The sequence below is a fragment of the Carcharodon carcharias genome, chromosome 4, assembly GCF_017639515.1.
Source record: "Carcharodon carcharias isolate sCarCar2 chromosome 4, sCarCar2.pri, whole genome shotgun sequence".
Taxonomy (NCBI): Eukaryota; Metazoa; Chordata; class Chondrichthyes; order Lamniformes; family Lamnidae; genus Carcharodon; species Carcharodon carcharias.
Genome location: NC_054470.1, coordinates 129,010,607 through 129,028,283, shown reverse-complemented (window position 1 = coordinate 129,028,283; position 17,677 = coordinate 129,010,607). Strand labels below are relative to the sequence as shown.

At 43.4% G+C, this 17,677-nt stretch overlaps 1 protein-coding gene across 4 annotated transcripts in view; it reads left to right on the top strand.

The window, feature by feature from the left end:
• pam (peptidylglycine alpha-amidating monooxygenase) overlaps positions 1 to 17,677 on the top strand; it is a 347,354-nt gene that overhangs the window by 128,014 nt on the left and 201,663 nt on the right. For all 4 annotated transcript variants that reach the window (XM_041185953.1, XM_041185952.1, XM_041185950.1 and 1 more), the window contains one exon: positions 16,051 to 16,138. In XM_041185953.1, coding sequence (XP_041041887.1) covers positions 16,051 to 16,138 — 88 coding nt within the window. The remainder of the gene's footprint in view (positions 1 to 16,050; positions 16,139 to 17,677) is intronic.

Here is a 17,677-nt window from a genome sequence, read left to right as displayed (position 1 = left end):
TGTAGAATATGGAGACCATCTAATGGGGCTTGGACCGAGATTGGTATGGGATTGCCTCTGACATTCTGCAGCTCCCCACACTTCAACGTCAAGAAATGTGATTATTTCTAAATATTCTCAAAAGATGGGTGTACAAAAGAGTGGGGAAGGTATTACCTAACAATTTGCAAAGCATATTGATACTATATTATCAAATTTTATGTCCAGCTTTTTGATTCAATTTTATAAGAGATCTTGAGGCTCAGTAGATAGTGTCCCTGCCTCTGAGCTAGGAGCCCTGGGCTCAAGTACCACTCCAGGACTCGTTGGCCATGGAAGGAGTGTTCATGATGTGGTTTAGCGGGTTGATAAATGGCCTGCTGACACTTCCCTACTATTTCCCAAAGGGGGAAAATGGTGTGTATGAAGATACAGCACAAACAAGCATGGATTTTGGGTCAGTAGGGGGCACGGGAGGAGACAGGCGACTACACCGGAATGAGACGGAGACGAAGTGACTAGAGAATTAGGCTCACGTGCAAATTCACGTGGGAGAGAGGTATGGTATACATAGGAATTATTCTAAGTCAGGAACTGGATAGATGAACAGAAACAGACCTGGGCGTAAACATCACTTTCGGAATGGAGATTGGAAAAAAAATCGAAGTGACATCACAGAAAAACTGTCAGTTCATTGGTTGGTAAGAAACTGATGTTAGGGAGTGTCTTTAAATAGCTGTAAATTGGAAAAGCGTATTTTTTTTTTTAAAGAAATAGCTACTTGGATTTGAGTAAGAAATGCTTGGAATTAGGGAAAGTCAGGGCCAGTAAACCAAAGTAAAATAAAATTAATGTAAGGGAAGTAAAGTTAAGACATGGCAGGGCAGCTTGGTTGTGTGTCTGCAATACATGGGAATTTGTGGACACCACTGGTGACCTAGACGACCACATTTGCAGGAAGTGTTGCCAACTGCAGAAACTTGAGCTCCGGGTTTCGGAGCTCAAGTGGCAGCTGGGGTCACTATGGCACATCCGCAAGGCTGAGAGCTACATAGGTAGCACATTCAGAGAAATGGTCACACCGCAGGTTAGGAGCATGGAGTCAGAAAGGGAATGGGTGATCGCCAGGCAGTCCAAGAGAACCAGGCAGGTAGTATAGGAGGCCCCTGGGATCAGAGGCAGATTTACAGTTAGTGGAGCCCTGTGCTCAGCTTCACTTTTAACTCTCCCCACCCACCCAGGACTGTGAACTCTCCTTCCCCTTCGATGCAGCCACAACAAGTTCACAAATCACGTCTGGAGAAGCTATCTTTGGCAGATAGGCTGGTGATTTTGAGAGGGGCCGTACTATTCCCCAGGAGTGACCCAAATATACAGTGGCTGTCCCTTTTTCTATGGCAGTATTACCTCACTAGCTTGGCTGGGATTACCATTCGTTTGGGCAGGTTTCTCAGGTCCGTTGTGTTGTCTGTTTTCCTCCTCCCCCACCCAAGGAATCCAGGATCTCCTGAGATTTAACTCAGCTGCAGCTGAGTATATCACTCCAACACTGAGGGTCACTCCAGGGGTGGCTTAATCCCCCCTTGCCGGAGATTGCTCATCAGATAGTTTTCTTATACGGATTTCTGTATAAATACAATGGGATTGTCTTTCATTTTGGATACTGATTTGGTCTGATTTTCTCTCGTGGTCTCCACCCATCTCAGAAAGTCTCGCCTGGAGGGGGTTATTTCAACAGTAAAATAGGATGGAGGCGCTTTAACAGGAATCAATTGTAATTCTTCAAATATCTGAGCATTGTTTTTGCAGCACTTCCCTGCAATGTTCTTGTTGCATGATCAACAATATGAAATGGTGAAATTAGGTCTAATCCTGTAACAAAATATTCCTTCTGACATTACTTATCCCCTAAAGTAGCACAGAGGTCACCGCATACTTATCCCCTAAAGTAGCACAGAGGTCACCGCACAAAGACATGGTTTGCTGTTCAACAATCTACCGCAAGAGTGTGGCTGGATTTTAAGCGCTTATTTTAAGGGCTTAGATTTGTATGTTTTAAGGGCTTAGATTTGTACGGTCTGCAGTTTTTCATCTGCCCAACAAATGAACTAATGTTAAACGACTTCCTAATTTGTAACAGTTGTGTTTTACCTAACACATGTAACAACACCTCAAGGGCAGTTGGGGATGGGCAATAAATACCGGCCTTATTAGTGACACCATGAATGAATAAAGATGTGATAATTATGATGGTTAGTCAATGTACCTGGGCTAAATCCCTTGGAGCAGTAGGTTCTTTCTTTGATGTATCAATTTATTTATCCTAACTTTTGGTGAATTTGTTTTAAGGATGATGACCTTTTTTCTGTTTTGATGTCTGTTTAACAATACCGCTGGAAATTGTTCTCAAAAAGGCATTGCAGGTGCGATGTCTCTTGTCTTTGTTTCATCGAGCACACTAAATCAGATATTGATCTAGGGAAAATATTGGAATTTTGAAGTTAGGTTCCCAATTGGAAGAGACATTGACCAGAATTTTTACCTTAATGAGCAGGCAGGCCCCACTGGCTTGGCTATGCGCTTCCTGTGTGGGGGGTGGGGGGGGGTGGAGAGTAAGTGCGAAAGAGTGCACATCTCCCTGAGACTAAGTGCTATCTCAGGGAGATTACTGACAGTATAAAAATCTTTAAAAATAGAAAAATATTAAAATTATTAACTTGTCCCCCTCATGTGACAATGTCACACGAAATGGGACGTTAATAAAAAGCACATAAACTTTATTGAAGTTTTTAAAAACGGACATGAAACCTCATTCCGCCAGTGGATGAGGTTTCATGTATATCAGAAGCCCGCTGGGCTCCTGGCCTGTCCGCCAACCTTAAGGTTGGATGGGCAGGGCACTTAATGAGCTTAATTATCCTGTCAATGGCCTTAATTGGCCATTGACAGGTCGGCGGGCGGACAGCTGATTTCGCTGTGCTCCCGCCTTCCTCAATATTTAAATGGACCGGGACGACGTCGGGGTTCCTCCCGACATCATCCTGTGTTATTTTCCCGTCGGTGAGCGGGCCCCACCCCCAAATCGCCGACGGGAAAACTCTGCCCATTGTTCACACGACGTTGTCTCAACTGCAATGCCCTATTGACACAAATTCAAATGGTAACGTTGCAGTATATTTTGGCAATAGGGGAATACAACTATCATGATATCTTGTTCGAAAAGAACTTGTTAATAACGTGTCGATGAAAGCATCTGTGTATCTAACTTCCAAAAATGTGTTTAATCTGATTCTATCTGGGTGGGCTGTGCGCTAGATCTGCAGACACATGGCTCTTCCACATAGTAAAACGCTTTCTTTCCAGGCAAAAATTGCTTGAAAGAACATAGAATCAAACAGCACAGGGGGCCATTTGACCCATGGAGTGTGTGTCAGTTCTGAAGAGCAATCCAGTTAGTCCCATTCCCCCTGCTCCTTCCCTATATCCCTGAAATGTTTATCTTATTCAGGTATTTATCCAATTCTCTTTTGAGGATTACTATTCAAACTGTGTCTACCATCCTATCAGGCAGTGCACCCCAAATCCTAACCACTCACTGTGTAAAAACGCTTTTTTTCCTGCCTCATGTCACCTCTGGATTCTTGTTTTGCTGATTACCTTAAAATCTGTTTCTGCTCATCCTTCAGCTGTTTCTTTCTATTCATTCTATCTGAACCTTGCTCGTCTGAGTGTCAGCAATGGCAAAATATTGAAAGGGTAAGCTGTGACTGTTCAGATTTAGCGCTAATAATGTCCACAACAAGAATATGTTCTATTCAGTGTAATCCATACCACACCCAAACAAAATACAAACAGCTCGTTCCCTCTGATTAGGAAAATGCGAATGAATGAAAATGTTTAATTCCCATTTTCTGAGTTATCGGCATTGGAAATTTGCAGGGTGAAAATGGGAAAATATTTATTGAAAACAATAAAATTGGGACAGGCAGGTTTAAAATAATGGGTTTGGATCTCATGGGTTAAGGGACATTATAAAATACAATTGACTGGTTATCGTTGCGTTTAGGTTCTCAATTATTTATTGAAATAGTTTTGAAAGTATTGACATGAAAGATGATTCTTCAAAATTGTCTAAAACCGTGTTTTTTGGGGATCTCTAAGAAGGCTTACTGCAATTTGTTTTTGCCCCTTAAGATTGATGTGGCCACATCTTGCCCAAGAAGAGCCATAATAACCGTAAAATGCCCCTTCATTCTTTAATAAGAAACTGGTTAGGTGAAGGTTGGGAAGGAGAGGGAAAGGGGTTGGGGAGTGAGAGAGATATGTAAGTGCTTGAGATCCAAATTCAATTGCAACTGAACAGTTGGTGAAGCCAGTTAGAATCTAGTGTCTCTCACCACACCCGAAGTCAGGTGTCAGTTTTGGGTTCGCCAACTTTCAGGGTTTTATTTTTGTGGGTTCCTAATCCTGGATCAGCTCGTTACATCAGCCCAAGCCATCAGCTGACTCTTTGTTGATCGACCATTCTTTTCTGTAGTTTTTCCATTTCCAGTTTCAAGTTTCAGCTCTGGAGCTGTCCCTCTTTCAATCTTTTCTTCAGTTCTCTACCCTGACCTTCCACCTTGCTTATCTTCTCATTCATATCCTCCATTTCCAGTACCTGCTTCCACAGGTTTGCCACCTCAGCCATGAGGCTGGAGTTGCCAGACTTCCCATGGCTAATTTAACCTTCAATTTCTGAAGTTTCTCCTCGGCTTTCTGTAGACTTCTGTTGGCTTCTTCCAGCTCTTCTAGTTGGCGGTTTGGACCGGACAGCTTTTGCGGTAACAGGCGATTCTAAGGCTCTTGAGTGGCAAGTTTGACGTCATCTCTTCATGCCATTGCAAAGACTTGGCAGGCTTGTGCCCAAGTTCTGCCTCAACTCCCCATAATGGTTTGTTTTAGGGTCTTGAGAGGGGTGAAACTGCTAGGAGACTTTTTGTATGCAGCTGTGCAGACAGGTTAACGACTCAGCTGAAAGACAGCACTTCCAATAGTTCAGCATTCACTCATCATTTTGGGGCCCCATGTCATTTGGGGGCCCCATGCCATGGCATAGAATGTTTCATTGTAAATCCACCCTTGCCTGAGGTCCTGCTCACCAATCGGTTTTCCATTTTGGATACTGGTGAGGGCATTGGTTCCTCTGAAGAGTGCAGCTTGGCTGTACAAGAGGGAAGAAGAAAGGAAGAGCAATAGTGATAGGGGATTCGTTAGGGGAAGAAACAGGCCTTTCTGCAATCTTAGACGTGACTCCAGGATGGCATGTTGCCAAGGATGACACGGTGTCACTGCAGGACATTCTCCTGGGGGAGGAAGAACAACCAGATCTCAAAGTCCACATTGGAAATGGGTGTGGTCCTGCAGACAGAATTTAGGGAGCTAGGTTGAATATTAGCAAGCGGGACCTCAAAAACAGTAATTTTCGGATTACTCCCAGTGCCACATGCCAGTGAGTGCAGAAATAGGAGGATAAGGCAGATGAATGTGCAGCTGGAAAGATGGTACAGAAGAGAGGGCTTTAGATTCCAAGGATGCGAGGACTGGCTCTGGGGGATATGGCATCTGTACAAGCCAGATGGGTTGCACCTGAACAGAGCTGGGACTGAGTTCCTTGCAGGGCGTTTTTCTGGTGCTTTTGGGGGGTCTTTAAACTAACTCAGCAGGGGTGTGGGAATCGGCAGTGAACATTAGAGAGTAATACCAAGGTGCACAAAATACTGGGGAGACAAATAACACTAGAATAGAGAATAGTAAGTTAATAGGCAGAGTAAGAATAAGGCAGAAAGTAATGAAGTCTAAATCCAGGTTATACTGCGTGTATGTGAATGCACGGAGTATTTAAGATTGGTGAGTTATAGCCACGTTGCCACATGACGTTGTGATTATAACAGAGGGCTGGTTCAAGGAAGGGCAGGACAGGATGTTGAATATTCCTGCGTATAAGGTATCCAGGAAAGATAAGGCAGGAAGAAAAGGAGGCAGGGTGGCGGTATTGGTTAAGGAAAGCATTGCAAGTGCTGGAGAAAGAAGATATCCCAGAGGGTTCAAGGACAGAATCAATTTGGTTAGAGCTAAGGAACAAAAAAGGTGCAATTATTTTACTCAGTGTCATATATAGTCCACCGACTAGTGGGAAGGATGTAGAGGAATAAATAGAACCATAGATAAGTTACAGCACAGAAGGAGGCCATTCAGCCCATTTTGTTCTTGCCAGCCCGAGGACACCCAGGTGCCTTTTCTAATCCCACCTCCCTGCACCTGGCCCACAGCCCTGCAGCTTACAACACTTAAGGTGCAGATCCAAGTACTTTTTTATAAAGTTTACAGTTTCTGCCTCTACCACCAACTTGGGCAGCGAATTCCAGACACCCACTACCCTCTGTGTAAAAAGCTCTTCTTCCTGTCCCCCCTACACCTTCTGCCACTTATCTTGAATCTATGTCCCCTGGTTCTAGAACTCTCCACCAAGGAAAACAACTTTATCCTGTCCATTTCATCTATTCCCCTCATAATTTTGTACATCTCAATCAAGTCACCTTTTAGCCTTCTTTGTTCTAAGGAAAATAACCCCAACCTATCTAATCTCTCCTCGTAGCTACACTTTTCTAACCCTGGCCACATTCTTGTTAACCTTCTCTGCACTCTCTCCAGAGCTATTACATCCTTCCTGTAATGTGGTGACCAGAACTGCACACAATACTCCAGTTGTGGCCTCACCAGTGTTTTATACAATTCCAACATTATATCCTTACTTTGATATTCTATACCTCTGCCAATGAAGGAGAGCATTCCATATGCCTTCTTTACAACTTTGTCTACTTGAACTGCTGCCTTCAGGGACCTGTGTACTTGTACGCCAAGATCTCTCACTTCATCTACCCCTCTTAGTATATTCCCATTTATTGTGTAATCCCTGTAACTGTTTGACCTCCCTAAAAGTAGGACCTTACACTTCTCTAAGTTAAAATCCATCTGCCACTTTACTGCCCACTCCACCAACCCATCTATATCATTTTGGAGATTATGGCTATCCTCTACACTATCCACTACTCGGCCAAAATTGTGTCATCTGCAAATTTCCCAATCATACTCCCCACATTCACGTCCAAATCGTAAATATATAACAGCAAGGTCCCCAACACCAAGCCCTGTGGAACACCCCTTGAGACAACTTTCCATTCGCAAGGGCATCCATCGACCATTACCCTTTGTTTCCTGTTACAAAGCCAACCTTTTATCCAGTTTGCCACATTACCCTGAATCCCATGGGCTTTTATTTTCCTGACCAATCTGCCATGTGGGACCTTGTCAAATGCCTTGCTAAAATCCATGTACACAACATCCACTGCACTACCTTCATCAACCCTTCTTGTCACTTCCTCAAAGAATTCAATCAAATTTGTGAGGCAAGACCTTCCTTTAACAAATCCATGCTAACCATCCCTGACTATTCCATGCCTTTCCACGTGACAGTTAGTCCTATCTCTCAGGATTGATTCTACTAATTTGCTCACCACCGATGTAAGACTAACTGGCCTATAGTTTTCCTTTGATCCCTTTTTAAACAATGGAACTATGTTTGCATTTCTCCAGTCCTCGGGTACCTCCCCTGTATCTAGTGAAGATTGGAAAATCATCCTCAGAGCATCTGCTATCTCCTCCCTGACTTCCTTCATTAGCCTCGGAAACAATCTATCTGGGCCCAGTGACATCAACTTTCAAGGATTTCAACCCTTCGAGTACTTCCTCTCTCTTTATGACTTCCAGTCCAATATCTCGCAGTGTTCCTCCTGGACTACTATATCTACATCCTCCCTTTCCTTTGTAAACACAGACAAAATATTCATTCAAAACCCTTCCCACAGCCTCGGCATCTACTTACAAGTTTCCATCTTCATCTCTGATAGATCCCATTTTTTCCTTTAACTAACCTTTTAACATTAATATATTGGTAAAACATCTTTGGGTTAAGTTTAACTTTACTTGCTAATCTTTTTTTCATGCCTTCTCTTTGATTTTCTTATTTTCATTTTTTATCTTGTCCCTGCACTCCCTATATTTGTGTAGGCTATCTGCAGTGCTTAGCTCTTTGTGCCTATTGTATGCTTTATTTTTCTGTTTGATCTTCCCCTGTATTCCTCTAGACAACCGGGGTGTCTAGATTTGACAGTACCATTCTTATTTTTGTCGGGGACATGTCTACTTTTTACAATTAGGATCTTGCTTTTTGTGCTTCCCACTGGTTTTCCATTGTTTTGTCCTCCAGCAGTGCTGTCCAGTCCACCTCAGCCAAGTCCCTTCTCATTTCTGCAAAATTTGCCTTCCCCCAGTTCAAGACTTTTACTCCTGCTTTATCTCTGTCCTTTTCCATGGTAATGTTAAATCTAACTGAATTGTGATCACTGTCCCCGATATGGTCGCCAACTATCACTTCACCCACTTGCCCTTCTTCCTCCCCAAGACTAGGTTTAGAATTGCATCTCCTCTCGTTGGGTTTGTCACTAATTGGTTGAAAAAAATTTCCTGGACACACTGCATGAATTTTTCTCCTTCAGTGCCCCTAATATTGTTTGAATCCCAGTTGATATTAGGATAGTTGAAGTCTCCTATTATTATTACCCTTTTGTTCTACAAGCAGAAATTTGCCTACATATTTGTTCTTCTATCTCCCTTTCACAATTTGGGGGTCTGTAGTGTGAGTGCCCCTTTTTTATTTCTAAGCTCAATCCATAAAGCCTCATTTGTTCACCCATTTAGTATATCATCCCTTCTCACGACTGGAATTGACTCTTTAACCATTAGTGCTACCACCTGCACCCCCCCCCCCCCCCCCCCCCCTTCCTTTTTTATCTCCTATTCTATCGTATCTGAAGACTCTATAGCAAGGGATATTAAGCTGCCAGCTTTGTCCCTCCTTTAGCCAGGTCTCCATTATAGCAATGGCATCCTGCTGCCATGTTTCTACCTGTGCCCTTAACTCATCTACCTTGTTTGTAATACTCCTTGAATTGAAGTATAAACAGTTTAACCCTGTCAATTTCCCTTGCTGGACACTTTGTAAACTTTGCTTCTCCTGTAACTCCATGTCTATCACAATGTCCCTAGCTAATGTTCTACCTCCATTTTTCTGATCTGAATCTGACTTGTCTGATCCTACTCCTGGGATCCCATCTGCCAGGAAATTACAGAGAGGTGCAAACATTATAGAGTAGTTATAATGGGGGACTTTAATTACCTAAACATAAACTGGGATAGTGGTAGTGTAAAGTGCGAGAGTCACATGAGTTCCTAGAGTGTGCTCAGGAGAATTTTCTACAGCAATATGTGTCCAGGCCAACAAGAAAGGAGGCACTGCTATACCTGGTTCTTTGAAATGAGGTGGGCCAAGTAGATAAGTGTCAGTGGGGGAACATTTAGGAGACAGTGATCATTGTATCATAAGGTTTAGGATGACGGTAGATAAGGACAATGGGCAATCCAGAGTAAGAATAATTAACTGGGGGTGAGCCAACTTCAATGGGGCAAGAACAGAGCTGATTTGGATAGACTGGAACCAAAGGCTGGCGGGAAAAACTGTGGCTGAACAAGGGGCTACCTTCAAAGAAGAAATAGCTTGGGCACAGTCAAGTTATATTCCCTCAAAAGAGAAAGGTACGGCAAACAAATCCAGAGCTTCCTGGATGAAAGCAGAGATAGAAATTAAGATAAAGAAGAAAAACTGTGCAAATGACAGGTGCCAGGTAGAAAATATAATTGAGAACCAAGCTGAATACAGAAGGTTCAGAGGAGAGGTGAAGAAGCAAATAAGAGAAGCAAAGAGAGATTATGAGAGAAGACTGGCAGCCAACATAAAGGGGAATCCCAAAGTCTTCTAGCGGCACACAAGTTGTAAGAGGGTGGTAAAAGGAGGAGTAGGGCTGATAAGGGACCAAAAAAGGGATTTACACATGGAGGTGGGGGCATGGCTGAGGTGTTAAATGAATACTTTGCATCAGTCTTCACCAAGGAAGCCGATGCTACCCAGGTCATGGTCACGGGATGAAACTCAGTCACTGGAAGGTTTCAAAATTTATAAGGAGAAGGTATTGGATAAACTGTTGGTGCTTAAAGGTGACACAGCACCGGGACCAGATGAGATGCATCCAAGAATATTGATGGAAGTAGGAGTGGAAATTGCAGGGACACAGGCCATAATCTTTCAGCCTTCTCTAGACTGAGGGAGGTACCAGAGGACTGGAGAATTCCAAACACCATGCCCCTGTTCAAAAAGGACTAAGGATAAGCCCAGCATAAACAGATCAGTCAGTTTAACTTCAATGGTGGGGAAGCTTCTAGAACCAATTATTCAGGATAGAATTAATAGTCACATGGAAAAATGTGGGTTGATTAGGAAAAGCCAGCATGGATTTCTTATGGGAAAATCATGTTTCACTAACTTGGAGTTTTTTGAAGACGTAACAGGGTTGTTGACGGTAATGATGTTGATGCGGTGTACATGGACTTCCGGAAGGCGTTTAATACAGTGCCACACAACAGACTTGTGAGAAGTTTTGGCTCATGGAATAAAAGGGACAGTAGCAACTTGATCCAAAATTGGCTGAAAAGTAGGAAACAGTGAGTAATGGTTAATGGATATTTTTCCACTAGAGGAGGATTAATCGTGAAGTTCCACAGGGGCGGTGGGGTGGTGTTGGCATTTGGACCCTTTTCCTGATTTATATTAATAATCTAGATCTTGGTGTGCAGGGGGCAACTTCAAAGTTTGTGAATGATACAAAACTTCGAGGCATTATAACCTCTGAGGAGGACAGTGTAAAACTTCAAATGGAAATAGTCAAGTTGGTGGAGTAGGCAAATAGGTGGCAGATGAGGTTCAATGCAGAGATTTGTGAGAAGGTTCATTTTGGTAGGAAGAACATGGAGAGACAATATAAAATAAGGGGCACAATTCTAAAGGGAGTGCAGGAGCAGAGGGACCTGGTATATATGTGTATAAGCCATTCAAGGTGACAGGACAGGTGGAGAGGATAGTTAATAAAGCATACAGTATCCTAGGCTTTATTAATAGGGGCAAAGAGTACAAGATGCAAAGAGGTTGCGCTGAACTTGTATAGGATACTAGTTGGAATTCAGCTGGAGAATTGTGTACAGTTCTGGGTGACACACTTTAGGAAGGATGTGAATGCATTGGGGAGAGTGCAGAAGAGATTTACAAAATGGTTCTGGGATGAGAAACTTCAGTTATGAAGGTAGATTAGGGAAGTTGGGAGTGTTCTCCTTGGAGAGGTGAAGGCTGAGAGAAGATTTGATAGAGGTGTTCAAAATCATGAAGGGGATGAACAGAAAATAGGGAGATAAAAACAAAAAAACTGCGGATGCTGGAAATCCAAAACAAAAACAGAATTACCTGGAAAAACTCAGCAGGTCTGGCAGCATCGGCGGAGAAGAAAAGAGTTGACGTTTCGAGTCCTCATGACCCTTCGACAGAACTTGAGTTCGAGTCCAGGAAAGAGCTGAAATATAAGCTGGTTTAAGGTGTGTGTGTGGGGGGCGGAGAGATAGAGAGACAGAGAGGTGGAGGGGGTTGGTGTGGTTGTAGCGACAAACAAGCAGTGATAGAAGCAGATCATCAAAAGATGTCAACAACAATAGTACAATAGAACACATAGGTGTTAAAGTTAAAGTTGGTGATATTATCTAAACGAATGTGCTAATTAAGAATGGATGGTAGGGCACTCAAGGTATAGCTCTAGTGGGTTTTTTTTTATTTTATATAATGGAAATAGGTGGGAAAAGGAAAATCTTTATAATTTATTGGGAAAAAAAAAAGAAGGGGGGAAACAGAAAGGGGGTGGGGATGGGGGAGGGGACTCACGACCTAAAGTTGTTGAATTCAATATTCAGTCCGGAAGGCTGTAAAGTCCCTAGTCGGAAGATGAGGTGTTGTTCCTCCAGTTTGCGTTGGGCTTCACTGGAACAATGCAGCAAGCCAAGGACAGACATGTGGGCGAGAGAGCAGGGTGGAGTGTTAAAATGGCAAGCGACAGGGAGGTTTGGGTCATTCTTGCGGACAGACCGCAGGTGTTCTGCAAAGCGGTTGCCCAGTTTACGTTTGGTCTCTCCAATGTAGAGGAGACCACATTGGGAGCAACGAATGCAGTAGACTAAGTTGGGGGAAATGCAAGTGAAATGCTGCTTCACTTGAAAGGAGTGTTTGGGTCCTTGGACGGTGAGGAGAGAGGAAGTGAAGGGGCAGGTGTTGCATCTTTTGCGTGGGCAAGGGGTTGTGCCATAGGAGGGGGTTGAGGAGTAGGGGGTGATGGAGGAGTGGACCAGGGTGTCCCGGAGGGAGCGATCCCTACGGAATGCCGATAAGGGGGGTGAAGGGAAGATGTGTTTGGTAGTGGCATCATGCTGGAGTTGGCGGAAATGGCGGAGGATGATCCTTTGAATGCGGAGGCTGGTGGGGTGATAAGTGAGGACAAGGGGGACCCTATCATGTTTCTGGGAGGGAGGAGAAGGAGTGAGGGCGGATGCGCGGGAGATGGGCCGGACACGGTTGAGGGGTTGACAGGGCCCTCAACCGTGTCCGGCCCATCTCCCGCGCATCCGCCCTCACTCCTTCTCCTCCCTCCCAGAAACATGATAGGGTCCCCCTTGTCCTCACTTATCACCCCACCAGCCTCCGCATTCAAAGGATCATCCTCCGCCATTTCCGCCAACTCCAGCATGATGCCACTACCAAACACATCTTCCCTTCACCCCCCTTATCGGCATTCCGTAGGGATCGCTCCCTCCGGGACACCCTGGTCCACTCCTCCATCACCCCCTACTCCTCAACCCCCTCCTATGGCACAACCCCTTGCCCACGCAAAAGATGCAACACCTGCCCCTTCACTTCCTCTCTCCTCACCGTCCAAGGACCCAAACACTCCTTTCAAGTGAAGCAGCATTTCACTTGCATTTCCCCCAACTTAGTCTACTGCATTCGTTGCTCCCAATGTGGTCTCCTCTACATTGGAGAGACCAAACGTAAACTGGGCAACCGCTTTGCAGAACACCTGCGGTCTGTCCGCAAGAATGACCCAAACCTCCCTGTCGCTTGCCATTTTAACACTCCACCCTGCTCTCTTGCCCACATGTCTGTCCTTGGCTTGCTGCATTGTTCCAGTGAAGCCCAACGCAAACTGGAGGAACAACACCTCATCTTCCGACTAGGGACTTTACAGCCTTCCGGACTGAATATTGAATTCAACAACTTTAGGTCGTGAGTCCCCGCCCCCATCCCCACCCCCTTTCTGTTTCCCCCTTTTTTTTTCCCAATAAATTATAAAGATTTTCCTTTTCCCACCTATTTCCATTATATAAAATAAAAAAAAAAACCCACTAGAGCTATACCTTGAGTGCCCTACCATCCATTCTTAATTAGCACATTCGTTTAGATAATATCACCAACTTTAACTTTAACACCTATGTGTTCTATTGTACTATTGTTGTTGACATCTTTTGATGATCTGCTTCTATCACTGCTTGTTTGTCGCTACAACCACACCAACCCCCTCCACCTCTCTGTCTCTCTATCTCTCCGCCCCCCACACACACACCTTAAACCAGCTTATATTTCAGCTCTTTCCTGGACTCGAACTCAAGTTCTGTCGAAGGGTCATGAGGACTCGAAACGTCAACTCTTTTCTTCTCCGAAAATAGGGAGACACTGTTCCTGCTTGTTAATGCTTCGAGAAAGAGCAGACACATATTTAAAGTGATTTGCAAAAGAAGAAAATATGATGTGAGAAAATACTGTTTCACACAGCAAGTGGTTCTGGTCCAGAATGCCCTACCTGGAAGTATGGTGGAGGTAGGTTCAATCGAGGCATTCAGGAGGGTATTGGATGAATGTTTCTGTTTAAATAATATGCAGAGTTACAGGGAAAAGGCAGGAGAATTACGCTGAGTCATAATGCTTATTTGGAGAGCCGGTGCAGAGAGGATGGGCTGAATAGCCTCCTTCTGCACTGTAATGATTCTGTGATCTTGCAGATCCTGAATTAATAGATAAATTCTGCACCCCATCATTTCACAAAGATACAGAATAAGACAATAAGCAGCTGCAGCAGAGTCAACCATTTGGTCTTCAATGCAGCCTTTGAGATGCATGGTCAGAAAACCTGTCAGTGGTTATGACAGCATTGGTATGCGAAAACGCCTATGCTTTGAAGACCTTTAACATAAAGTTGAACCATATTGTTTATTGAAGAAAGGACCATAGCTTCCACTTGCTGGGATAATCTAGCAGCATCCTGACCATATCTGCAAATGCTACCTGTATTGGATACTGCCAATGTTACTCTTTTTGGGGACGAAAGTTGAAGATAGAATTGTTTTCATGTTTAACCATATAGAATAAAACATTGTGTGTTGTGGTTAATGTAAGGCACAATCTTTTGTTCCTAGCTTTGACCAGAATTTGATTTTGAGTAAATCGGTCAGAACACTATGAAGGAAAATATCATTTTTCCAATATTACTGTGGGGTACTGTGAAACAGGCTTGTGGGGGCTGTGTGTATGTTTGTGTGCATGTGTGACTAACTTAATCAAACTTAAGACAGTCAGACTGCAAGGTTTAAATCATCAAAGAGTTAAGTGTAAAAGCCTGCATTTTGAAGTGGAGATGAACAAGCTAAGATGGGATACAGATACATACAATGTGAATAGGAATTTGCAATAGGAGATAAATGAGAAGTTGAATTTTTAACGGTTGAATTGTAAAAGAAATAAAAGGAAGTTTTACAAGTGGAAGATATCATAAATGAAGAAAGCAAGTTATTAAGTTAACCAGTATATTACTGGAGAGGGGATGAGGAGTCCTGTGCTATTATACATAAAACACCACAACCGTGTGCAGTACTCAGACTCCTACGTCAGAGGTACTATTTTTTGGATAAGATAATTAAACTTCTTAGGTGGACACAAAGGATCTCGGGCCAGATCTTCCAGTCTCCAGATCATTGGAAACTGGACATATGACCAACGATGCACATCAGGACTCTGTGGAAGCCCTGACTCATGGACCTACTTGGGAATTGCCCAGGAATTTTAAACTTCCAGTAGGCAGTGCCCCTGCTCCTTGGGACCCTCCGTGAATGTTTCTGACTCTGAGCTGGAATTGGAAACTTCAGACAGATCCATGGGATTTACCTGGATAGTTATCCAGGAAATATTAGACAGATTAAAACCTAGTCCAACATCTGGGTAACTCCACAGCTGACTTGTGCCTGTCCTCGCCACGATCCCCTGACGACCCTCTGACTACTACCCGACTAGCCCCCTGAGCACCTGACTACTGTGTCCCCCCCCCCAAGAGCAGACCACCTTGTGCCTCCTCTCCGAGAGCTGAGCTGACCGCCCCGTGTCTCGCTCCTCCGAGACCCAACAGCCCCCCCCACCCATTGAGACCCATCCACCCCTGAGCGTGCACCCACCCCCCCATACAAAATCCAAGCAGCCCTGCCCACCCCGGGGTTGTGAAAGATGCAATTTAAATGTTTGTTCCTTCTTTAATTTAATAATGTTGTAGATGTAAATAGCTTTCGATATATAAATATTCTAATAATTTCTTGAGAAAATTAGAATTATATCAAATTATGAATGATCCATAGGTTTAATAATTTTATACAAAGGAATTGAGGGTTAACTTGATGAATAAAACTCATGCTGCCTTTAATACAACAAAAAGACTGTGCATGAATAAGTAACTTGCTAATTGCTTTGGAGTCATTATGATGTGATTTTAAATTTAGAGCATGTACTTAGAATCTGCATCTCAAACAATAACAAAAATACTTGAGTTTGCAGCGGAAGAGGCACTTTTACACCTTTGTTCACCTTTGCTGTTTGTATTCAATAATAGTTGGTGTTTTTTCAACAGCGCTGTGCAGTTGGAAAATACTCAAACCCTGCAAGAGTGCAGATGATGTCACAAAAGTTAATGAGGCACAAAGTGTAATAATTTCCATTTCATTTTGCAGTTGACTTTAAGCCTCATGCAAGCATGGAGACTGCTCATCATATGTTACTGTTTGGATGCAGCATGCCAGCCACGAATGAGGATTATTGGTAATGATTTTAGTATTTCCAAAATGTTTAAAAGTTGCTACAATGTGAGCTTGCTTTCCAAATAATGAATCATTTTATAGCACCAATTATAGGGAATAGCAATAATCCAGTGTTCATTGAAGGAGTTTGCTCTTCCCAACCTGTTTCTTGTTGTGCATGTATACACTGATTACAAAAATAAATCAAGGACAGTTTAATGCAATAACGTTCTGTTGAGTAAATTGCAAGGATATAAACCTATTTTAGTTGTGCTCAGGTCATGTTATAAATTCTGAATGTAAGTTGTTCGAGAAATTTCAACTGAAATTCCTTGTTTAATCTATTGCCTGATTATTTTGCATCTAGACATTGTATTGTTGAAAATTATGTTTAATATTTGTTACTGATGTTGCAGGAGTGATAATTTAGAATCTCAAAGGAGCAGGACACTGTCCACAAATATGTTGCCCTGCCATTACCGCTATTATTTAAGCCATTTTTAATATATTTTAAGGAGATGTATATAAAATATATATTGTAATTTTTTTTAAAAATTCATTTACGGGATGTGGGTGTTGCTGGCTAGGCCAGCGTTTATTGCCCATCCCTAATTGCCCTTGAGAAGGTGGTGGTGAGCTGCCTTCTGGAACTGCTGCAGTGCACATGGTGTAGGTACACTGACAGTGCTACTGGGGAGGGAGTTCCAGGATTTTGACCCAACGACGGAAAAGTGAAGGAAAAGCAATATAATTCCAAGTCAGGACGATGAATGGCTTGGAGGAGAGCTTCCAGGTGACGATGTGCGAACGTAGCAGCTGCCCTTGTCCTTGTAGATGGTAGCAGTCATGGGTTTGGAAAGGGCTTTGATGAGTTTCTGCAGCGCATCTTGTAGATGGTACACACTGCTGCCACTGTTCATCAGTCGTGGAGGGAGTGAATGTTTGTGAATGGGGTGCCAATCAAGTGAGCTGCTTTATCCTGGATGGGGTCAAGCTTCTTGAGTGTTGTTGGAGCAGCACTCATTCAGGCAAGTAGGGAATATTCCATCACACTCCTGACTTGTACCTTGTAGATGTTTTTTGGGGAGTCAGGAGCTGAGTTACTTGCCACAGATTTCCCAGCATCTGACCTGCTCTGGTAGCTAGAGTATTTATTTGGCTAGTCCAGTTCAGTTTTTGGCCAATGGTAAGCCCCAAGATGTTGATAATGGGGGATTCAGCACTGATAAGGCCATTAAATATCAAGGGGCAATGGTTAGATTCTATCTTATTGGAGATGGTCATTGCCTGGCACTTGTGTTGTGCAAATGTTACTTGCCACTTGTCAACCCAAGCCTGGATTTTGTCCGGGTCTTGCTGCATTTGGACATGGATTGCTTCAGTATCTGAGGAGTCTTGAATGGTGCTGAACATTATGCAATCATCAGCGAACATCCCCACTTGGGAGGAAGGTCATTGATGAAGCAGCTGAAGAAGGTTGGGTGTAGGACAGTATATAAACCATCATTCCCCACATTTGCTGAAATGTTATTGCTTTCCTAAGCTTGAGTATTCACTCAAA